At 39.9% G+C, this 24,916-nt stretch overlaps 1 protein-coding gene across 3 annotated transcripts in view; it reads left to right on the forward strand.

The window, feature by feature from the left end:
• Nucleotides 1-24,916, forward strand: part of pard3aa (par-3 family cell polarity regulator alpha, a) — a 521,056-nt gene that overhangs the window by 398,381 nt on the left and 97,759 nt on the right. For all 3 annotated transcript variants that reach the window (XM_037537061.1, XM_017704401.2, XM_017704387.2), the window contains one exon: nucleotides 1,200-1,469. In XM_037537061.1, coding sequence (XP_037392958.1) covers nucleotides 1,200-1,469 — 270 coding nt within the window. The remainder of the gene's footprint in view (nucleotides 1-1,199; nucleotides 1,470-24,916) is intronic.

Here is a 24,916-nt window from a genome sequence, read left to right on the forward strand (position 1 = left end):
CTCCATCGTTATAAAAAACACTGATTAGGCACCTAGAGTGCCTTATTGCATGCAATTGGATTTCATATTTGGTTGTAGAGGTTGTTGTGGTTTTGTAGAGTATTTGTTATTTTGAGGATGTTGTGGCTAATGCTAAAGTTAACTCAGAAAATCCTTGACCTCACCCACAGTTAGCTTGTAAAATATGATCCACTTGGCTGCTGTGTCTCATCGCTTCTGCTTAATTAATCAGCAGCAATCAGAGTACTGCACTGGCTACCTGACAACACAGATCAGAACAAATTTAAATAAAATGTAATACTCAACTATATTTTAATAAATATGTGTTCATATTGAAGGTTATGCCTTATTTCACTGCACCAAACGTTTGGTGGGTCCCGAGACAAACAGTGCCTCTACATGTGGGTCCTCACACGAAAAGGTTTGGCAACTAGCTTAGCTAGATTAGCTAAATTACACTGCCTGTCAAAAACTTGGGATGTTCTTTCCAGGCAGCATTTGACTGGTTCTTGCCAGCATGGCACTCACCCTAGATACACCTCAGTGTTGGTCAGTATTACTCTGGAACTGAGAGTTGAATTGAACAGTACAAAATGTCTATTCCACAAAATTCTGGGTCCATCCTACAAGAGACATGGGAGAGCATCTCTAAGGAATGCCTGGAAAACACCTTAAAAAAGTATATAGATAATAGTTGCAAAACCTAGAGAAAGTGTCATGTGGCACTTTGCACTGTGTATGAGCAGTCAGTGCTGTGGCTTGCAAGTCAAGATATCAATAAAATCATTTTGATCTGAGTTGTCGGTTCCTACCAAATCAACAAGTTACTTGTTCTGTCCTGGTCATGCATTATTGCCCTGATAACATATCCAGACATCTGAAAATGTACCTAATATATTGTTAAATGTCATCAACATCATGGAGTTTTTATTTAATTTTTTTTTTTCTGGTTTGGTCATCTGGTCACAGATATTTACATGATAATATTTTCCAACAAAGAAACATGCTCATTTAGAACATCTTAATTTGTTCAGCGTTTTGAATGGTAGTGCAGTTGGATCAAGGTAGACCAAACACTGAATTGTAAAGCTAATATGTTCCAGCACATTTGAGCTAGTACTTGCCCAAACCTGACCTTATTCGTACCAGGTCTGCTGGAGGTCAAAGACCCTCATAACATGTCATAATGTTGTTTTCAGGATCCAGGCCAAAACCAGGGAGTTGCGGGAGCGTCAGGCCAGGGAGAGAGATTATGCTGAGATCCAGGATTTCAACCGCACCTTCAGCTCTGATGAAGAGCACACTTACGCAGGCATTGGCTCACTGGACTCCTCCATGGACAGTAGCCAGAGCCTGAACCAGCAGCCTCCTGGGCAGGAGCGGCCCCAAAGCCCCAGAGAGCAGCCCCTGGAGGCCCTGTACGCCCAGGTCAATAAGCCTAGGAACTGCCGGCCTCCTTCAGCAGACAGGTAGAAGCCTTTTATAGACTCTTACTCCTCATGTTTTGCCGTGTTGGTCCTGCTGTAAAGCCGCTGAAAATTTGAACATGGTTTTTGTGTTTCCTCTAAGACATAGATAAAGAAGAGTAATGTAGAGAGAATATATATGTATATTATTATTTTTTTATGTAAAGGATAAAATTAAAGATTAGTCATGGAGAGATTATGTGAGTATTCAAGAATTTGGTGCTATAGTGCTGAAAGACCTGCTGGCTATTGACTGAAGTCCAGTTACTAGAAGATCTAAAGGTGCACTGGGTATTTTAGGGAGAAGGAGCTAAGAAACTTGCAGGAATGAGACGATGATGGGTTTGATGTTAAAAGTAGAAATGTGTGCTTTAAATAGGGTAATATTGTTAAACAGTTAAGGTTATATATATAGGAATGGGGTGTTGTGTGCAGTTTACTTGTGAGAGCTGCAGATTTGTGAATAAACTAAAGCCAGTTAAGCAGTTTTAACAAGGAGTTCACTGAAGATGGAGTAGCAGTTGGGTTAAACAGTGGCATAGCTCAGGATGGATATGGGGCAGCAGGACAGATTGTGGAATATTGTGGAGAAGCTGCTAAAAAGCCATATAAAAAGCAGTGCATAAAAATGTTTTGTTTTGCCACCTGTCCTTGACCTACAGATTCAACTCTGGGAACAGAACTCACGCTTCACAGCACAAAGGATTGCTCAGCTTTTATACTTTCCCCAGAATAGCTCCTGTAGCTTGTATTAGTTTCCTCTTTATTCTCCATCTTTTCTGCCTGTTGTGCATTTGAACATGAAGAGGACGTGCTTGTGTGTCCTCTGGCGCGTGACTCCGACTCTGCCTGTGAAAGTCAAGCAAATACAATAATCATGTTTCACTGACGTATCCCGGCGGCAGGTCTTAGAGCCAAGGTAAATCATCAATAATTCTCAAGGTGTGAAAATTTAATAACAGCCGGCCTGCTTTATTATCTCAGATCGTGTCAAATCCTCTCCCGGTCTCAGTCCCTGAAACATACCGGCAGTCGCTACAAATTCATCTATGTCATCTGGAGAAAGCAAAGTTATCTGTATGCAATGAAAACGTGCCATTTTAAGGGCAAAGCATGTGCCTTTTTCTTTCTTTTCCCTCAGTTTTTTTGTGTAGGAAAACAATAAAGCTTGCCAGTGTTTCAGAAGTCATTGTTAAAAGTTTAATGTTGCACTGCCAGGCTGATGTTGTTATTTTTGTTGTTGTTATTTCCTGGAGGTGAAAACAGTCTCTTTATCATCTGAAAGCGTTGTTGGCACTTTGTCCTACTAATAATGATATTGTGCCAGACTCCTTGCTTTCACAGCTGCTTGAGCGTTCAATTTGAAACCTTTAAATGAAACATTCTCTTGATCCTTAATTATCATATAGACATCTGTACACACACCTGTACACAAATAATAAAATTGGCTTCATCATTTTTTGAGGCCCTCTGGTGTTTCTGCCTAAAAGCCCAGTGCATATTCTCATTCCTCCTTTTATGCTGCTTGGTAGGATGTTTTTGACGGTTTTAGTTACGCCTGAAAGGACAGCGTTCATCTCCTTGGCGCTTATAAGTCTCAGTGGACTCGTTAAGACAGATGATAATTACCTCATCAATGGTAATGGAATCAAGCAAGTGACTGACAGCTGCCACTCAGGGCATGTGACCTTTTTTGCAAGGCATTAGGAAACAGCCTGCTGTGGTCCTCAGTAGTAGCCCCTCCCCTTCCCTCTGGGCAGTAGATCTCCCACCATGATCCCTCCCTGTGCTGTGACCTCACCATCCGTGTGACAGCTCCACACAGCCACTCAATAATCTGCTTAATCCCACTGCCAATACCTCTGGTGGCTGAGAGAGGCAAGCGGTCGATTTTTAACCCTGTTGACACTGCTGGACCCTTAGCTCTGAGATTAGCTCTCATAATGACCACTGATTTAAATCTGTATGTTGTAGTGTGTTTGTAAATAATACTAGATTAACTGTCAGGTTCACCATAGTGGACATTTGCCTTTGACTTTTTCTTATAGCTCATATAAAACAAATTGCATAAAAAAACTGTAAGCAAGCAACAGCATAGAATACAGTATCATTTGGGTGAGACTGTCTTTTCTGAATAGCATGTGGGACAGCAGGCTTCTAAATTTTTGTTTTATCTATTAAAAATAAAGATAAGTTAGAATTCATGCTTAACTTTATATTGAAGTGAGTGCTTTCCTTCACCTACTGGGGTGTTTCTTTTTTGACTATTTATGTTTGAGCTTGTGGTTTGTAATTATTTCTGCTTATTGTTGCGGACAGGTTGTCACAGATAATTAATTCTCTGTTGGTGGACCAATTGAAATAAAAGTCTGAAATATAAAATATGTACTAAATAATAAGTAAGACAGTGAGCAAAGTTTAGGAAAAGTGGAAAAGTTGAAGTGTTTATGCTGTCTTTAATGCAATAAAATTGTGTTTATTGGGATGAACATCGCACACTATGACCTAAATGTTCCAGTATTCCCTTAATGTGCTCTGCAAGTGAATCTTCACTTGGAAGAAAGGATTACGCTAAAAATGGAAAACACGGAAAAGATGATGCCAAGAAAGAATTACGCAAAACAACCACCACATCTTATATATTGTATCATCCCTCCTCGACGTGTAAGGGGTTGAAAGAGACTGAAACCCGTTTTATCTGCTGCCCTTTGTTCTGGGTGTACTTGGCCCGGCTGTAAGCTGGCGCAGTGCTGTGTGTTGGAGGGAGCGAGTTGGCTCCTGGTTTGAAGTGTGTGATAAACAGCTGCTTTTGTCTTCTCTGCTGAATTCACAATCATCGTCTCATTCTCTCTTCATGCCAACAGCACCTATTTATAGCAACTTGCATAGTGCCAATTTAAAGGGGGGAAAAAGTGATAATGCGCACAAACACACACACACACATACTCTTCTTGCTGCATTGGGGAAACTAATTGCAAACAGATGAACCATATCCTCTCACACACAATTTTGAAATTATTGCGTATTTGTGGCTGGGTTATTTGTATATGCATATTTTGGCCCTTTTTCTGGTTTGGAGAAACCTGTAACTGCTTAACTGATCATATGTTCATTAGAGCTGGCAAACAATTAAAATGATTATTCACATTATTTTGTGCAGGTATTTGTGATTTTGTCTTATTTGCTCAAATTTGACCCTTAAGAAGGTTCTTTTGTTACAGCTATATGAGTGGAGAAAACAAGCTTCATTTGAATTACAATTTCATCAGTAATATAGAAGAACCTCTTTTGCTTCCCAGAACAAATCATGTTGGAAAGGGAGATTCGTGAATGAGATTTAATTAAATTTTGCATAATGCCAAGTTTCTATACAAATGTACGGGTTCTTCACACATGTTCTTTAGCCTTTAAAATGGTTCTTTATGCTCACACATCTTATGTACAAAATTATTTTCTAAAGAACTATCAACTAAAAGCTTATGTAGGAACTTAAAGCAGTCTTCTATGGGATTGTGCAAAGAACCTTTTATCTTTAAGAGTGTAGATCAGGGGACACCAGCGCTCCTCCTGGAGATCTACTTTCCTGTAAAGTTTTGTTCCAACCTGCATTTATCATGATGATAGTTTACATAACATACATTGTCAATGATTCCAGCTCTTCCACACTTGCAGCTCTGTTGCTGTCGATCCTACAACTCATTGATTATTGTTATCTCTCTTGAGGGAAATGGTAGCTTTCCACGTTGCAAGCCGCAGGTCTACTGCTATCGGGTCAACCTAGAAAAATAACAGTTTTTAACAGTGTTAAAAAATTAGTAGTGTTAATAATTAATCACATCAATGAGTTATTAATATGTGAAGTTTGACAATCCTAATGTTCACACAAATTTGTCTGATGACCTCAAGGATTTTGAACAGATTTTGTCATTCTATCACTTGACTAGCCTTCAATGTTTCTCCCTTTGTTTTCTATTGTTAGCAAAACTTCTCTTCTGTGCTTACACTTGTGTTTATAGGTGATTGAAAGAGCAGAGGAACTTCTCTGATGTATTGGCATTTAGGTGAAGGGTGTGTTTATAAGCAGGTCAGCAGTGCCTAGAATATGAACCTCAAACTGCAGAGGGTTTAAAGTGCAAGCACTTCTGCGCAACAGTGCTTCTGGGAGAATGTGGCCTCCTTCTGCATATTTTGCAGTGTTTCTGAGAAATAATGTGGTGGGACAAGAGGGCAGCTTATCTTTTGCAAGATCTGAACAAATGCAAATGATGCACCACAAACTCCAAACAGTTTTTGTTTAGGAATGTCCTGCTTTGCATATCACTTAGTAGGATAGATTTGTGAAATTTGCTGTAATATTTGTCACTGTGGCTTTGAAATTAATCGCAGGCTTTCATTTTTTATTTAGCTCCCCAGGCCTGCAATCTGCATAAATGCCATAATGCACTTTGAAATGCATTCAGATTCCAGACAGTCATTCATGGCCTCAATCAGCGCAGCCTGGCTCCCTCACTGAATCAAAACAAACAACAAACAACCTTTTGCATTCGCAAATGAAAGCTAATCGAAATTTCATGGTGTCAAACTCCCACTAAAAAGCCTCGAACCACATGCGAACGTTGACAGTTCATAATAAGCGGCTGAGTGAAAACTGAGTTCACAGTCAGAATTCTAGAGAGTGGACTTTGTCAAAAAAGTGGGGAAAAAACACAGATGCCCATTCCATGTGTTTGTTCTTACATATGTGAGAAAAAAGGAAACCGGTTTTATCTCATTGACATAGACTTGCAGTCTGAAGGTGACAAGGCAGGAAGTGGATAAGGTTCAGGGTTTGGAAAAACAGGAGTCAAAAGAATGTTTCTCTGATAGGCTCTGAGAGGTGGCATAACTTAAGCTGCCTAATGTTGCATTATTTATAGCACAAAGACTTGAAAAAATTTTTAGCAGTAACTAAGGCCTTGAAATAGGTTAAGGGTAGAGATAAGTTTTGTTGTGAAATATTACTGGCATAGCAAAAGCTTATACCTCCATGAGGTCAGCTGTCCTTTGCATTGTCTGACTATTTTGGAATTAATAAGAATGGTCCAAATTATCTTAAATACAATATCTTTATCTTAACTTACATTAAAAGTTAAGAATACTTTATATAAAAAGTTAAGAATACTTCTGTAAACGTTCTATTTTATACATTCAGGGTTATTGATGGTTATGACAGTGGCAATGTATTAGCTAAATGTTTACTGTGTCGTTAGGGAGCGCTCAGACAGCTTTACTGCTCTAGTCGGCACATTCCAAGATGCAGCCGTCGTAATTTTTTAAATCGGTGTCTTGGTCAGCAGCCTGAGTTTGGCCCTGTCCAGACAGATAAATGGTCTGACAACAAATCCCTGCTGTCCTCCTGCCCGCAGCGAAGCATGTGTGACTGAACAGCCACAAAACCAGCCTTTGTTTGTGTTTACTTGTGATGCTCAGCTCCAAGTTGGAATCTTTTTCCTACTATTTGGCCTTTACAGTTTTCCTACAGCATGGATCTCATAACTGGCATGATCACCAGCCGTTCAGAAATGGAACATTGTGTGGGAGATGCTGTCTGCTGACGATCGTGTGACCTGGGCAGTGGTTAACAGCAACAGCTTGTTCTGGGAAAAGAGAGAGATCAAGTCGACCGAAGTGTTTCAGATTCACCCACAAGTGAAATTGATCAAAAGAAGGTTTTTTGGACTGCCCAGACTTGAGGACAAGCCTTGAGCTAAGCTTTAGCCACAGACAAAAACAAGTTATTGATTAGCTGCTGATTAAAAGTGATACGGTGCCATAAGTATTTCAGACCAATGTATTAAAGGGCATTTCCAATTAGTTGTGGTGCTGCTAAAGCAACGGGACGGTGATTTGAAGTCATATGATCCAAGCTCGAGTTATTAATGACTTAAATATTCAATCAAGCTCTTTGAGGTCACGTTCCCCACATCTGCTCTTAAAAGCGCAAACCCAGCCAGTCATTAATGCATGCATGTTTTGTGTGCGTGTGTGTGTGTGTTGCCATTTTTTATCTTCATCTTACTCCCACAGCACAGCCCACGGCAATGAAATCAATAAAAGCCTCTTTTGACTTTGCCAAAAATGTTTCCCGCTCCATTAACCTCAGATTGTACTGAGGAACTCAAGCCCTCAGCCTGACGTCCAGCCTGTAGATTAGCAAGAACACAGAAAACAAGCTTTCTGCAGCCAGTCCACAGCTGTACAAATATAGCCAGACTGTAAGTACAATCATAAGTCTAGTCCATCTGGCTGTAAGAGAGGTCCAAAAAGGTCATTGGTCCAGTATAGCAGAGAAAACCTGGACTTCAGCACTCATAATGTGTGTGGAAGCTGGGCCTGGGGTTGCCTATCACAGCCCTATTACACGCTCTTCACATTTACTGCCATCCTGTAGTAGAGCCACCACTGGGGCCTTCTGTGTTTATGGCTGACCCAGCCTGGCATTGGTCCTCTTTGCAAAATGAGTACTGGTTTCATTAAAGTGTATGTTCACGTTACAAGCTTTACTGTTCAATTCAAATTTTTTTGGTCAGAACCTGCATTTGTCACCATATCTGTCACATGAACACACATCTGCCCTGAAAGCGCCTGCATTTGCACAGTTTATGCTCAAGTTGCCTGCCAATCTAGGACATCATATGAAAGTAGCATCAATCAGCTTTGTAAGAATCAAATTTGTGTGCTCACACAGCTCATAAAAAAACATAAATATACACATATACAGTGTAATATGAATAAAGCCATGGAAAGAATGTAGAAAGAAGTGTTCTACACATGCTGCAAGTGAATTGGCAACAACTTGGCAATTAATCGACCTTAACTGGTTCCATTTTTATATGGTGGAGGTCCAGCGTGTCAGCCAATTCAATTTGATGGGCAGCCTAAGTGATAATTACCGTGCCTTTTTCTTATTGTTTCTACATGAAAATAAGAATATTTCCTTTCACTGTAAATATCAGATGTTTAAGGCAGATGTTTAGCTGTTACTGAATGGATATTGGCATAGGTTCCCATTGCAGACTCCATTGTTGGAAGTGATTATAGGCTCCTGCAGGTCAGATAATTATCTTAGATAGTCTTGGGGAAAAGCAGTGTAGCCATATACAAAAGGCATTGTCTACCTTCCCTATGAATGCATGTAGTTTAGCAAGCTTTTATCTCACTTTATCTTATGCTTTTATTTACCACAATGCCTTTGCTCCAAGGAAACATAATAATGCACAATTTGCTTCTAAAATTGTTATATGCATTATGTTTTGAATAGAAACTAAAAACCTTCATGCATTCAACTGGAGAGTGACCTGTGGCAGTGCCTTGATTGCAAGTGTGGACCAGCAAAGCCAGAGCCAGAGGAGTTTGAAGTTTCTGAATGTTGGGCTCCAATTTCACAAGCAGAACAAAGAAAGCCTGCTCTGGTTATTTATTCATATCACTCAGCTTTTGCTCTGTCACAGCTAAGAGTGGATGTTAAGCACTAGATTCCCAGCAAAGATTGACTTTGACCTTGACTTTGCGTTTTGTTGGCTTGGCTCTGCTCAGTATTGATGGCCAAATACTTACATGTTTTTTTAAAGGCGCTACATCATATAATTTCTCTTGTATTTTTGTCTATTTTTTTTCTTGTAGCAGAAGCAGATCGTTTTTCAACATCTCTATCTCTTAGAAGTGAATTATCTGCTTTCGCTTTGTGCCTTTTAGACTGTTACATGTAAATAATTTCTGTTGTGATTGGTTAACCTATGTTGTGCTTCATTTAAAAATACCCCAGCTCCTTATAACCTAAACATGAATGAGTGGAGCTAAAGTGCTGGAGGTGCATCACAAATGCTGAATTCAGGATAGCCTGTTTTTGCAGCATAGTTTCCAAAGATATATTGAGTTATGTTTTTTGTAAACTGTGTTTACATATATATCAAGCTTTTTTTTGTTGAAAACCTACAAGGAAGATTGGGTTTTCTTTGAAACAGACCCTTTAATACACTTTTTCTTAGGTCTGAACTGTAGGAAGTGGTGAGAATTGGTATTTCTTTTTTTTTTAATAGTCTGGCAGGTGAGATGACCTCTTTTTAAGACAGGCAGTGGACAGGGCAGGCCTGAGTGCTTGCAGGACCCCAGGGGTGAGCATAGCGGAGTGGGTTGTGTGCTGTGTTAGCGTTGAGCTGACAGGTGTCATGCAGAATGAGATTTGGGGTAGCGTGAAGCAAAGCGTCACCCCTCTGATGCACACTGGGCTTGATTGATGGCTGTTCCCATTAGGGCTATATTCTCTAAGCCGCTCTAAGCTGACAGTGAGAGGGAGAGAGAGAGGGAGAACTGGACTGGTGAGAACTGCTCAAAGAACTTCATCTGCAGAGATGCTCAGCAAGGTGTTTGTTTTCTCATTCTCTTCTCCCGTTCCAACCTCCTTTTCTCTCTCTTTCTTTTACATCCAGCTCCTCTTGACTTTGTATGATACTGAAATTGGATTATAAACTGCGAGTAACTCTTGGCGTGCTGATAAAAAAGGCCGTTCCTTTGATCTGCAGGAGAAGCTGTTTGTGTCATGTTTTTCCTCTGCGGATAAAAAGGGAGAGACAGCGAGGGGGGTTTGTGAAGCGGGAAAACACACAGAGACAGACGCACTTCACACATTTGCTGTGTCTCTTTCACAGCTGTCCTGCAGTGTTAATATCAGGGTTCTTTTGCTTGGACTGTTCACTTTACCTCTGCATCATCATCATCATCACCACCACCACCACCGTCATCATCATCAACATTGTTGTCAACGCTGTCATGGCCATTGTTGTGCTGGAGCATACTTGGTGTGTCTGAGTGTGTTATCTACATATCCTAAGGGTAGGCCTACAATCATCATCATCATAATCATCATCATCTTCATTGTCATCACTGTTGCTAAGGCTACACAAAATGGCATAAATTCTATGGCTACATGTTGGGATTATGTTATGATTTAGACTAAACAGCATATTAAAACACATTGGTGGGCTTCAAGTGGTGCACCTGTCTGAGCGTTGGCTCTATCCCCAGGATATCACGAGTTTAATCCCTGGTGATGCTACAGCCATCTGTGGCAAAGGGTCCAAGAGAGCACAACTGGCCTTGCACTAGGACAAAGAATATTTGAAACTGTGTAGGACAGTGCTGACCTACACTGACAACATTTTAGTGACTGGTTAGAGGGCTCATTTGCAGCCTTCTTCAGTATCAGGATTGCAAAGACCAATATTGTAATAATTAACTAATTTTATTGTGCAGTCCTAGGCACTCAATACATAAGACATGCACTATTTGGGCAAAAGTATGTGGACACCCCTTCTCATGATTGAATTGTTTTGTGCGCTGCAATCCCGGTAGATATACACTGGCTGTATAATGGGTCGTATTGACTTTAACACCTTTGAGATGAATTGGAACATCAGTAGCAAGCTAGGCCTTCTTGTCCAACGTCAGTGCCTGACATCACAAAGGCAGGGTTGGGAGGTAATTATAATTACCAACATAATCATGGTCACTGCCATCAAGGGTTAAGTGGTAGGGGCAAGGGGTGAAATCATCATCTTTGTTGACATTTATGTCGCTGCCTCATGGTCAGAACATGTGGATGTAGAATGAAATGTTGCATGATGTTGTAAATGTTTCTACTCATTCTAAGTATCTAAGTCATCATCATCGCCACCACCACAGGCATTGTTTGTGTGCATGCTAGGGCACATTCCATCACCCTTATCATCCTTTTTTTTTCTCTCTCCCCACATTGTTCTATAATACTTCATAGTAATAATGTTTGCTATCCGGTGTCAACCAGAGGAGGATGGGTTCCCCTTCTGAGTCTTGGATCCTCTCAAGGTTTCTTCCTCTTTTAGGGAGTTTTTCCTTACCACTGTTGCCAGTGGCTTGCTCATGGGGGCTTGGACCTGAATTTTTCTTTTCTTTCTTTCTGTAGTACTGATTGTTCTGTAAAGCTGCTTTGTGACAACACCTGTTGTAAAAAGTGCTATATAAGTAAACTTTGCTTGCTTTTCTAGGAGTAAGAACTGTTGCATGTAGGGGAGATAAAGTGTCCTCCTTTCTGTCTCACTCAGTCAGCGAGACCCCCTTACAGAAACATAGAACCTTTATTTATGCAAACCTGCTGTATCTCTCACCTACATTTTTTATGAACATCACATCATGAACATTTATGAACATTTCCACATCAGTGTTGAAAAGAGTCATTCCTGAGGTGAAATTACCGCAGACTTATTGCATTATCTCTGTTTGCTTTCTTTAATTAGCCCTGAATCAAAAGTTAATAGCAATAGTGATTTTATTATTATTTTTCCTCTCTATTCAATTACATAGTCATTAAACCCAAGTGCATCTGGAGCACTTTCTCTTTAAATAGTATTTGTTAATAATTCATTTGTAAATAGATGAGAGCGTTGAGATGGTTGTATATACTGATGGAGTGTACGTGTTTAATCTCTTCTCTCATCAGGCTCTGGGGAATATGAAAACTCATATAGTCTTATATATATGCCATGCATCAACACCAGCACGCTCACTGTTAATGACTGTGTTGTATATTGCACTAATTTCACTCCCTCACATAAGAGACCCATGTGTCTGGGTCTCTCTCTCTGCCATTCTCATGCCCCCTCTAACAGCAGTTTTTTTTATATATGAACATTCTTACTGCCAAGTAAAACAGAGCTTGTTTCTAGTCTCCCATGATTTTTAAACTCTGTGTTTTGTAAGATCTTTCTTCTGCTGTTGTTCCAGCATCTGGAAATGTTTGTCATTGTGGGTGTGCATGTGTCCTAGAGCAACATGTCAGTGGGGGAGAACCTAACATCCAAATAACTCAGAGTGAAGACTGTGTGGATGTTCACATGTAGGAATGCTAAAAGCATGTAACCTGTATGTTTATGAAGCAGAAAAACAGGATCACTATTTTAAATTAAGGTCCCAAAAGGATTCTTTGTAGTCACTGTTGGCTTTTAGGTGTGCTAGTTCAAGGAAATGTTCGGATTATTGTCTGTAGCAATCAGTTGCATGTAGCATGCAGATGTGGTAGGTTGAAAATGCTTCTTTAAGCTGTGTTGACACTAGACATTTTTTCTTCAACTGGCAGTGGATATTTTACACAAAAATTAATGGGAAGTGGACACAGGGGGGTCAGAATGAGGCTGCTTAAAAAAAAGAAAAGGAACTCAAGGGACTGTTGAAATTTGCAACGTTGGAGGGCTGATTACTAGTGTATAAATCTTTTTTTTTAGAGTGAAAATAAGAAACAGCATGTTGAATTGGCAGTGTAGTTAAACGAAATAGTTGGCAAAATACTTTCGAACCTGGATGATTACTGTGAACATCTGGTATGTTTTTTTTTCTACATCATTCACAAAGACTGATTTTTGTCTATGCTTCATTTTATATGCTTATTTGACCAAGCTACTAGGCTTAACTGAGATTAATATTATAAAGGAAGAGGGCACAGTTCACTTGTATCATGTATCAGCATGCATATTTATATATATACATATACAGAACTAACACATCTAACAAACTATCATGCACTGAAGGAGGGGGCATTGCTAAATTGGCTGAGTGAACAGACCTTCCTGTAAGTACTTTGGCCAGTGATTAAAGCTTTGTTGCCTTTAAGAAGCATTAATTGAAAGGTTATTTAAGGAACCAAAATGTTTCTCCTAAGGCATCACTGGGTAGCTTTATTTTTAAGAGCAGACGTAATGTATGTTGTATGATAAGGTAATGACCTACCTGGTCGTTGGTTTCTCCTGGTTTAGAGTAAGCATATTAAAAACTCATCCAAACACTCACACTCGCAGATTCATTTCATGGCTCGGACTGATGTCTGGCAGCAGGAGGCCAAAGGCCCTGTGCGGTTAGTGTGTGGGGTTTTATCTGGTGTGTTATGTACTGATAGTAAGTAGTATCTCGGAGGCAGGAGTGAGTGAATTATCTGGAGCGTCTGTTTTCATTTTTTGCTTTGGAGAAGGCCCTCTGGGATGTGTACAAGGAGATGGAGCAAGAGGCAGGCAATTTATCGTGCATTTCTACCATTACGTTCATTTAGGAAAGCAAACAACCCAAAAGGAGAGACGGCGTCCTTAAACACACACTCACACACACTCCCTTTTGATCTTCATGTGCACATATAAAACTCAGTCAAACATACATGAAGACCAACTCTTAAGATCTGCACTTGCACACTATATATGGGGGATTTACAGTGGTGGTTTTCTCATTGTCCTTAATACAAACTATTGAATGTTTTCTTAATGAACTTCCAACTGGTAAATGAGTTAAGAATAAGAGTGTATAGGACTGACAGATTTATTTGTATCATTTGTAATGTATAAAGTGATTCTGATCCTTTTTCTGAGTTTAATTTTGATTCTGAGTCTATGCTTATTGTAAATCCAGTCCCAAATACCGCAAGGACAAGGCTATAGGGTGTGCCTTTTCTCATTTCACTATTGAAAGGAGTGTTCTTACTGCGCCATCAGTTCTCTTAACGATTAGCTCATTCTTACCCAAGATTCCTTGAAATCCAGGTGATGTCCAGAGTGGTTGGGCTTCCCTTTACATCGTGTGTAAATTTCACAATGAATGGACCAAAAGAAACTGCCCAAAATGAAAATCTGGTTCCACTGACTTACATTAAACGTATAGTATGTTTTTTGATTCTACTGTAAAGTAAAAATCATCAGAGATTTTTTGAGGTTTTGTTTCCGACAGCAGCGATAAATATAATAGAACATAAATTTAACAGTCTTACATTGTTACATTGTTAATGTTACGAAAGGGTGGACTTTGAGGAGGGTCACAGTGCTTAGGGCGCCATTTGGGACTCTGAATCTGCGTCCAGTTCTGAGACTGATTGTGGTCCTTACTTGTTCTTACTTCATCTTGTTCTGTATGAAAATGGTCTGTGTATTTCTGCCTAGATGAGGAGAAATCTAATATGAAGCAGGCCTGTTCCTGGCTCTGCGTCTGCCCTACAAGCTAATTCTCTCACAACAATCAGGCCTGCAAACACGTACTTAATCCCTGCACCCCAACCAGCCAGCAGCAGCACTGATGTCACATACATACACACACACCCCCCAGTGGATTACTGTCCCTCTTAATGACAGTTTAAAGCCATATTAACACTGTTTATTTAAAGGGATGACCACAAACACAGGTCTATCATGGAAACAGTGCTTGGATGGTCTTAAGAAACGATAGCAAAATTATAGTTCCAATATCCTATGATCTCATCAAAGTGCTGTTTATTAGGGAATATTCAGGGGTTCTAAACAGAGATGTTAAATTAAGGAAATTGCATGTTCTCATGATCTCCTCATTACCATTGGCTGTGGTCGTAACAACAGCAGATCAAAGCAATGCATTTTGGTTTATTCGATTACAGATGACAGGAAAGCACCACCCTTCATGCACTAGTGTGTAGAGGGCAGGATATTACATGAGAGGAGCTTATTAGATATGGGGAGAATGGCTTTTTCTGGGTCACCACTGGGTATTTCTATTTTCCTCACTTACTGAACGTATGAGATCTAGTAGACAGTTTTCACATGATGGATAACCCAATTCACTAACTTAATCACAGATCCCTCAGCTAGCATAACATCCTCTCTTTCATCCTATACCACTCACACAGCCCCCAAAAATAGGCCTCAGAATAAATGCAATTGGGAAAAAAGCAGGTGATGGAGGACCAGCGGAGCAAGCGCACATTGAGTTGGCCAGCAGCTAGATAGCTGCTTCTCTTTTGGTTTGACTGCTTTCTATTTCTCTGCCTATATCTCTCTTTCTCTCTCTCCCTCATGCTCTTCCCTTTTTGGCACTGCCTTGTTTGACCTGGAGCACATTAGCTCCAGACGCCCCTTGTCTTGGCACATTTTTGGATGTCATGGCGACTCCCAGGCCTCTCCTCCCCGCTCTGGCAGCAGAGTTGGGCTTTAGGACTTTAGGAGTTTTTGAGAGAGAGACTGTGACAGTCTGACAACAATAATAACTAGAATGGTAGTAATAATAATAATAACAATAAAGAGGTACGGTGTAATGCTATCTCTGCATGATTCATCATTTTTCAAATTGTGGTAGTTAGAATTTGGTGACAGTATTAAATTTTATTTGCGAAAGCTTTGAAATCTCACTATGCCTCTCTTTCTGGCTGTCTCTGTCTTTCTGTCTCATTCTCTTGTTGTTTTTGTGTGTCTCCGTCTCTCTCTTGTGTGCTCTCTGTCTTTCTTCTTCTCTGTTTTGCTCTCTGTGTATATTGTCACTGTCCAAAGAAAAACAAGTATCCCCAAAATAGTAACTTTACAGGAGACAGCAAAATCCATCGTACCTTTTAATGTAAGTTTATGTAATGAGATTTTATTCCATGTGATTGTAGAGTGTCCATTCATCATGAAATTTTCATATGATGTAAAGAACAGCTGGTGTGTTGAAATGGTGTAGAAAAATAAAAATAGAGATGCATGGTTCTTTGTCTCTATCTCTGTTTGTCTGTTTAAGTACTGACAATAACTATGATATGCTCAGATAAGCATAATGTGATTTTTTTTTGTTTTGTTTTGTTCCAGTGAGAAGAAGCTTTCTGAAGAGGCTTGTTTTAGTGATCATGAGGCTCAAATATAAATTGTGCTGAGTGATAGGGGTCAGAGGTAATTTCTGAAGCCTTTTTGATGTTTTTGTTGATTGCTCTGATGGAAGGTCACGTTTGTTTTGTGCTCTTGTGTACTTGTTGCATTGTAATTTAATATTGTAATGCACTGTGATGTTTAACTGTGCTATATGTAGTCCAGTCTTTTATCTTCTGTATTGCGCTGTGACCTTAGAGCAGTGGTTCTCAAAAAAAACCTCCAACTGCATTTTGCACTTTTGCACAATAGACACACTTCATAGAGCAATATTGTGGACTGCCTGTGGGGCACTGACAACAGCATTAAAAGCCAGAGCCCTAGAGTAATGCTGCTTTATTTGGCTTTGTGTGGTGAGATGAACAAATTCTTCTCAATCTTGATATTAATCTATTTTTTTTTTTGGAGTCCTCACAATCCGTTCCTCTGTGCTACTAGACAATATGGACTTTGCTTGTCTCTCTGTTACTCTGCTATAAAGCCTCTCCTTCCTCTAAGTAGCTGACCACACGGTGTGCTGTTGATAAGGTGTGGACAGAGTAGCAGATAGGAGGTCTTTATAATAACACACATTGCTCCATTGCACCATCCAGGTCTCACAGATGTGCATGTAAAAAAAACACTTGTAGGACATTGTAAATTCACTGTAAACAAATAACCCTCCTCAGATTTCAAAGATAAATGGAATTAAAGTGCAGTAATTGATTTTTACTATGAACAAAAAGGAAATTATCCAAACATGTGGAAGCGGATTCTCCATTTCAGTCCCATTCAAATTAAATCAGTGGGGTCGGTCAGAGTATTTCCCTTTCTTCGCCAGACAAACCACACCTGCCTATAATTTAAAGCAGTTTTGATGCATATATATGAGGTCTGTTGCATAGACTAACATCATAATGGTATAAGTGTGAATGAACATGAACCCTCAGCAGAAATCTGTTCAGCTCTGAAACTCAGCACTTGTCTCCCAGAGCTTTAATTAATTTTACATTTTGCCCACTGCACTTCCAGGCCGCTCTCACGCTCCTCCTTAAGAGAGAATCGCATTAGTTTGCTATTTTGAGGAGGCCGTAACTGTGCTTCTTTTTGTCGTTTCCTGCTATTGTCACTCCAATCCCTCATCCTAGATGAGCGGCAAGCCGCAAATCGGATCACTGGGGGGCCCCATTGTAATGGGCTCAATGAACGCAAGCTTGTTGAACCACAGAAGTGAGAAATGACATATTTCTCAGTTGATTAAAGCAACACTTGAGTTTCAGTAGAAAGAAGGGGATTTATCAGAGCTTATAAAGCAGAAATGAACACACTGCAGTACAGCTTTCTGTTGGTACTGCTGTGGCTCCCTTTATTTGCCAGTGGCTTTGGACTTGTGGTTGGTATGAGTTTGTATTTCAGTCATGCATAGATGTCTGTGTTTGAGTGTACTCATGACTCATCTCACTGCTGACATAACACTAATCTCGTGGTTGTTGGTCAAGTTTGCCCACCAGATAACTGATGTCGGGCCAGTTGGGCACTTTTTTTTTCCCCAAACCTGGTCCTGGAACACTAGTCACAGTAGACATAAAATGTAATTTATGGATTATATTTAGATGGAAATGTGCATGATTAAGAAACATCAGAAGCAAACTGGGTGTCTTTTATTGTGTAGTTGTATATGTTTATATATATATATATATATATATATATATATATATATATATATATATATACATATACATATATGTAGTCATTCCAAAATCTAAAACGCTACATGGCTTTCTCACCCTTTCCCTTTCAGCCATCATTGCAGCAGCTCAACACTGTCACAACATTTCACACACAGAGAGCCAACATTGTTCTAGTTAATTTAATAACAGAATAACTGAAAAAAATATTTAATTTGGTTATATTAATTAAAAATGTCCTGCTCTGCTTCCAGTACAGAATGGCCACCAGAAGGCCTACAGAAAGAGGCTACGCAAACAGATTAGGCTAGTCCTATTCAGAGTTTACCCTATATGGCCTATAAGGGTGGGGGGGGGTGGGTCCAGCAGACTCCAGTGGGACTACTGTTGCTGTCTGTGTTAATAATAGGTCCACAGAGACAGGAGAGGTAATCAGCAAGCCCAGTGCACTCTGGAATTTCACCAAAAAGCCTAATAAAATCCAAAGGGCCAGGCATCTGTTAGGTTTAATGATGCCTGATCACTAGTAAAATATTGCGTTAGTGGTCAGGGTCAGAGCAGTGGTCATCCTTCTGCTGTTGACTGTCCTTAATGGAGCTATGATGTCATCTGTGGTGAATCTGCACACTGACAGTGGTTTGTTCAGAGCAGGAGCGACTGAGAGGCTCCTTAAAGGACTAACAGAATCAGCCTTATTGAATTGCTAGGTTGACTGACACAAACAGTATGCAAATTCCCACCAATAAAAAACGGGCAAAATATTTTTCTCCTCTCGCCCTTGTTGATGCTTTCTGCTCTCCAAGACATGTGACAGCTTGCTCTCAGAATAGATTTCGACAACACTGCCAGTTTCTTCTCTTCCACTATTTCACTCAGGCGTGTGCACACACACACATACACACACTGAGGGTCTGTTAATTAGTGTAACAACAGAGATAGACAGATGTTAGGACATGGAGTCAGTGCCAGCCCACACTTAAACAAAGCTCATTTCAAACTTAATGCAGTTCCTTTGAGGTGAATGTTCTTTCTCTCTGAGATCATAATAAAAAAGGAAAAGGAGAAACTGAAAATTATGCAAGTGTGAACTACTCACAGATTTACACTCTTAGCAAAAAGGGTTCTATATAGTACCATAAAAGGGTTATTTGGCTTGTAACAATAGTGGAACACTTTTTAATGCTAGAAAGAACCCTTTTCAAAGAAGGTTCTGTATAGGACCATCTACAACACATTCTTTATCAATCTGAAGAACCCTTTCACAACGCAAATAACCCTTTAATCGTGCAAAGTATCCTTTGGTTGTTCATGTTTCTATATAGAATAATTTTCTTACCAAAGAACCCTAAAGAACCCTCTTCATATCTATCCATGCTCCACCTACAAATTCATTCTTTCGTAGCTTCTGTTCCTGAGTTGGACAAGCTTTACAGAAATTCCCATTCTATATAAATTGTAACGCACAGCTTTGTTCATTTTTTCCCCTACAATATGTACATTTACAGTGTGTCATTGATTTCTAATCATTTTAAACATGTGAAAAACCACATTGTTTAGCCACAGTCACACCAAATGCAGCAAATTTCCAGTGAAGTTGAGATGTTGTAAAACATAAATAAAGCCAGAATACGATGATTTGCAAATCCTTTTCAACCTATATTCTATTGAATACACTACAAAGACAAGATATTTAATGTTCAAACGTATAAACTTTGTTTTTTGCAAATATGCATTCATTTTGAATTTGATGCCTGGAACACGTTCCAAAGAAGTTGGGACAGGGGCAACAAAAGACTGGGAAAACACAAAAAACACCTGTTTGGAACATTCCACAGGTAAACAGGTTAATTGGAAACAGGTTAGTGTCATGATTGGGTATAAAGGGAGCATCCTTGAAAGGCTCAGTTTTTCACAAGCAAGGATGGGGTGAGGTTCACCACTTTGGTAACAACTGCGTTCACAAACTGAGCAAATAGTCCAACAGTTTAAGAACAGCGTTTCTCAATGTGTAATTGCAAGGAATTTAGGGATTTAATCATCTACAGTCCATAATATCATCAAAAGATTCAGAGAATCTGGAGAAATCTCTCCAAGTAAGTGGCAAGGCAGAAAACCAACATTGAATGCCTGTGACCCTCGATCCCTTAGGCGGCACTGCATTAAAAACCAACATAACTCTGTAACGGATATTACCACATGGGCTCAGGAACACTTCAGAAAGCCACTATCAGTGAACACAGTTCGTCGCTCCATCTACAAGTGCAAGTTAAAACTCTGCCATGCAAAGCAAAAGCCATATATCAACATCACCCAGAAACACTGCCGGCTTCTCTGGGCCCAAGCTCATCTGAGATGGACTGACGCAAAGTGGAAAAGTGTCCTGTGGTCTGACGAGTCCACATTTCAAATTGTTTTTGGAAATCATGGACGTCGTGTCCTCCAGGCCAAAGAGGAAAAGGACTGTCCAGATTGTTATCAGCACAAAGTTCAAAAGCCAGCATCTCTGATGGTCTGAGGGTGTGTTAGTGCCCATGGCATGGGTAACTTGCACATCTGTGAAGGCACCATTAATGCTGAAACGTACATAGAGGCTTTGGAGCGACATATGCTGCCATCCAAGCAACGTCTTTTTTAGGGACGTCCTGCTTATTTCAGCAAGACAATGCCAAGCCACAATCTGCACATGTTACAACAGCGTGGCTTCGTAGTAAAGAGTGCAGATACTAGACTGGCCTGCCTGCAGTCCAGACCCATCTCCCATTGAAAATGTGTGCCGCATTATGAAGCGCAAAATTCAACAATGGAAACCCCAGACTGTTGAGCAACTGAAGTTGTACATCAAACAAGAATGGGAAAGAATTCCACCTATAAAGCTTCAATAATTAGTGTCCTCAGTTCCCAAACGCTTATTGAGTGTTGTTAAAATGAAAGGTGATGTAACACAGTGGTAAACATGCCCCTGTCCCAACTTCTTTGGAACATGTTGCAGGCATCAAATTCAAAATGAGTGAATATTTGCAAAAAACAAAGTTTATCCTTTTGAACATTAAGTATCTTGTCTTTGTAGTGTATTCAATTGAATATAGTTTGAAAAGGATTTGCAAATCATCGTATTCTGTTTTTATTTGTTTTACACAACATCCCAACTTAATTGAAAGTGGGGTTGTAGAAGCTTATTCAAAATGGTTATGTATAGCACTAAAAAAGGTTATTTTATTGTTACAAGCTTGACATTGTTGTTGCTATATAGAATACTTTTTAAGGAAGTTTCCACAGAGAAATAAATGCAACACATTCTCCATTATTTTGAGAGAGCCATTTCACCATTCAAAGAACCATTTAAGCATGTAATGGTTCTATATAGAACTCATGGTTCTAAATACTACCATTCCCTCATTCCCTTTTATTAAAGAACCCTTGAAGAGTCATTTTAATAGTGTGCATTCTATGGCAGTAAGGTTGAATGTGATGTAGTTCCTCGTTTGGTTGGTGGGAACTTTCACCGCTTTCTTTAGCTGGTTCAACAGCACAGCAGTAGCTGCAAAAGAGCATGTTGCATGGTTTGGTCAAGCAGATAATTCTACAGTACTTAGGTTTATGGGCTGACTGGTAGAGGTGTTTTCTGACTGACTGGTTATGCTGTTTTAAATCAGGTGTGTTGCGTAAACCAGTACTGAAGTTACTCAGACCAACAAAAAGCCAATGGAAATCCTGTACTGCTGAGATGCCTAGGGTGATGAGTTAGATCAGAAAACTGCTCACACTTCTGCTACTGCAGTAAGTACTTGGACATGATTAAGGAGGTTATTAGTAATACTTTTTTTTTTGCCCAGAGGCCTTCCATGTGCATGCATTCATATATTCATCATCCATGTTTCAATTTATCTGCTAATCTGAGCTGGGAAGACAATAAATACCTAATGAGGGTGCGCTGTTTGAGATGCTGTTTGAGGTGCAGTACAGACACAGCAGAGGAGCAGCAGTGAGGGAGAGGAGGAGAGGGACGGTGAAGCCTTCCATTATGATATTCATGACTTCAGCTAACGAGTGACTTTGTGTGGTGTGGATGTGAATTTTGAGGCACACTGTGGCTTCAGGTGACCTGATATGCCTGCTGGTCTTGTATTGGTGATTTTGAAAGTATGAAATCATCAGAATTCATCTTTCGTTCCTGATGAGCAATAAAAATGTGTGTGATATTAAAACTAATGTGTCTCTGAGGCTTTGGGGCAGAGTCACACCCCATGCACACACACGCACACACTTACACCCGGAGTGGTCAGCCATAATGAGTGCACTCCATAAAATCATAATAAAAATAATATCCCGCTGACCCGTATGCAGTCTGTGGCTCCCTCAGCTGTGTGTTCTTCAGCAGCCCACAGCAAGGGTCTCACCTGTTCACAACACTGATGGAAATGAGACAGAGTGCTACAGAAAAAAATCTCCCTTTTTCAGTCTCTCTCCTTTCTCCATATCTCTCCCTCCCTTCTCTCTCACTCTTTTTTCATCTCAGTGTCTTGCTCTTGCAATCTCTCTTGCTCCCTCTCTTTCCTTTGCTAGCGCTCTCCCTCTCTTTTTCACCCATCTCTCTCTATTCCTTTCACTTTGTCTCTCTCTCTCTTTCTCCCTCTTTCTGTCTCTCTATTCCTTTTTGTCTCTCTCTCTCTCTCTCTCTCTCTCTCTCTCTCTCTCCCTTTGATGTTGTTTTACTCTCTCCGTTTTAATCTCTCTCACTGTCTTCTCTCTGTCTTTTTCTCTCCCTCTTGCTATCTTACTCTCTCCATCTATTCACCTCTCTCTCCCCCTCTCTTCCTCTCTCTCTCATCTCTCTCTCTCTCTATTCCTTTCTCTCTTTCTCTCACTATCTCTGTCCCTCTCACTCTCCTTACCTTTTACTCTCTCACTCTTGCCATCACTCTCTTTTACACTTTCTTCTTCATCTTTCTCTCTCTCTCGCTCTCTCTCTCGCGCTCTCTCTCTATCTCGCTCTCACTGTCTCTTTCTCTCTCTCTCTCAGGCTGAATAAGGAGTGTAAAGCTGATTAGTCAAACTTGTGATTTCCAATTTCAGACCCCAGACACAAATCCCTCACACACACTTAATATTCATGCAGAAGGAGCGGCGGCCCCGGACCCCACACTCGCCCACTTAAGCAGCTTATTCACACGCCGGAGGAAGAGGAGTGGATGATGAAGAAGTGCAGGAGAGTATAGCACAGGCCACAGATCAGATTGCAGCAATGCAGTGTATGTTTACAAACAGGGAGGTTTAGGACCTTTGGTCAGCAGATACAGAGAGAAAGAGAAAGTCATTATTATTTACTGCTCTCCTTCTGCAGCATTTACAGCTCTACAGTGATCAACTTACTTTCCCAGCTCGCCAGACTTGTGGTTTTAGAATTTTCTGTACTTTTAAATACCTGCCTGATGTTTGTCACTGATACCAGTTTTATTGAGCTAAAAATTCCAACACCTGTAATTATCACCTGATATAATTTTACATGGTCAATAATAGATGAATAACAGATGAAGGCGGTTTTAGATAAATAGTGCTTTATTTACTGTTTTTTAATGATTTTCAGTTGTTGGATGAATTCAAAAGCTAAGAAAATTTGGTATAAAGTTTTTAAATATTCTGAATGTTACAAAAGAAATCATATAAATATTGTAGTGCTGGGGTGAAGATTTTTAGATTGTATAGTTATTTTGCAGGTTTCAGCTCATCAGTTTTCTGATGAATGATGATAACTGTTTAAAAATGATTAAATGATGAAAGATTTTTAGATTCTTTTTAATTGGTTGTTCTTTTTCTAATGTAGTGATGTTAATATTCGTGGTGTTTTGTGTTCAAGTTCAGCCTGTATTGCTGTAGCAACCACAAGCAGCCAGTATAATGTCGGGAGAACTGAACTTCTCAGAAACAAGTGATTGTCCTATATTAAATATGTGTGTTTATTACGATAGAAAACTGGATATATCTGTAATAAATCTATATATAACCTTCATATCAACTAACCAGTACATCAGTTAGGCCTAGTTTTAGTGATAGAGGGGCTGTTGGATTAAAAAAAAAAAGGTACAAAGGCACAGATGCACATGTCTTATCCCAGCAGAACGCTTCACATTGTCCATCTCAGTCCACTCAGCAGTGCCTCCCTGCAACTACCCAGATCTACCACTAGAGGTGTTACATCCATTGTATCAAGCCCAAAACTCCAGCCTGAGAGAAGTACAGCATTTGTACTCCCAATCCGCTGAGAGTCTTTCTTTTATTCTTTCGCTCATTCTTATTCATTTCTCTCTCTTTCTGTCTTATTCATTCTTTCTTTCATGTCCCATATTTAATTTTGTCTTTCCTCCTTTATGTTTGTTTTGAATAGCCTTTGCCTGCCTGTTGCCACACACACACAATTCAACATTCTCCCAATATCTCTGTCTTTCTTTCTCCCCCACCCTCTCTCTTTCTCTCTCCCACCCATATCTCATATTTACAGCATGCTGAAACAAAAGGACCCCAGAGGAGCTGTCAGTCTCATGACTCTGCTCTCAGCTGATTGGCTGGGCTGTCGATTTTCTGTACAAGAGATGATGTTGGTGTCAGGGGTGCTCATTACAGGCCAAAGGCCAAGCCAAGGAGCTGCATATTGCATGTGCGTCTTTCTCTCCCTCACTCTTCTTTCCTTCATTCATTTATTCATTCTTTATTGCTTTTTTTATTTTTGTATTTTTTTCTTTCTTTTTTCATTCCCATTACTTTCTCCTTTGCTTATGCTAGACAAGAGAATGAAATTAAGAAAAGTGCTTCATTTTTTCCTCCTCCTTTTGCCTTTAAGATGCTCTGTGTGCTATTACTTGATCTATCTGAAACCTATTAAAGTAAAATGGGAATCCTAAAGAAGGAGATTTCCATAGAACGAGATTTCCTTCAGCCTGAAAACACACATCAGTCTCTCGATATTGCATTGGTTTGTTTGATGGATGAACAAAGCTGCGTGAATCTAAGCCTGCTTAATGGGTTTTTAATGGCACATAGTACCATACATTAGATCCCATCATAAAGACCATGCTTTCCTATCTACATGAAGAAATGC

This window comes from Pygocentrus nattereri, chromosome 3 (genome assembly GCF_015220715.1).
Source record: "Pygocentrus nattereri isolate fPygNat1 chromosome 3, fPygNat1.pri, whole genome shotgun sequence".
Taxonomy (NCBI): domain Eukaryota; kingdom Metazoa; phylum Chordata; class Actinopteri; order Characiformes; family Serrasalmidae; genus Pygocentrus; species Pygocentrus nattereri.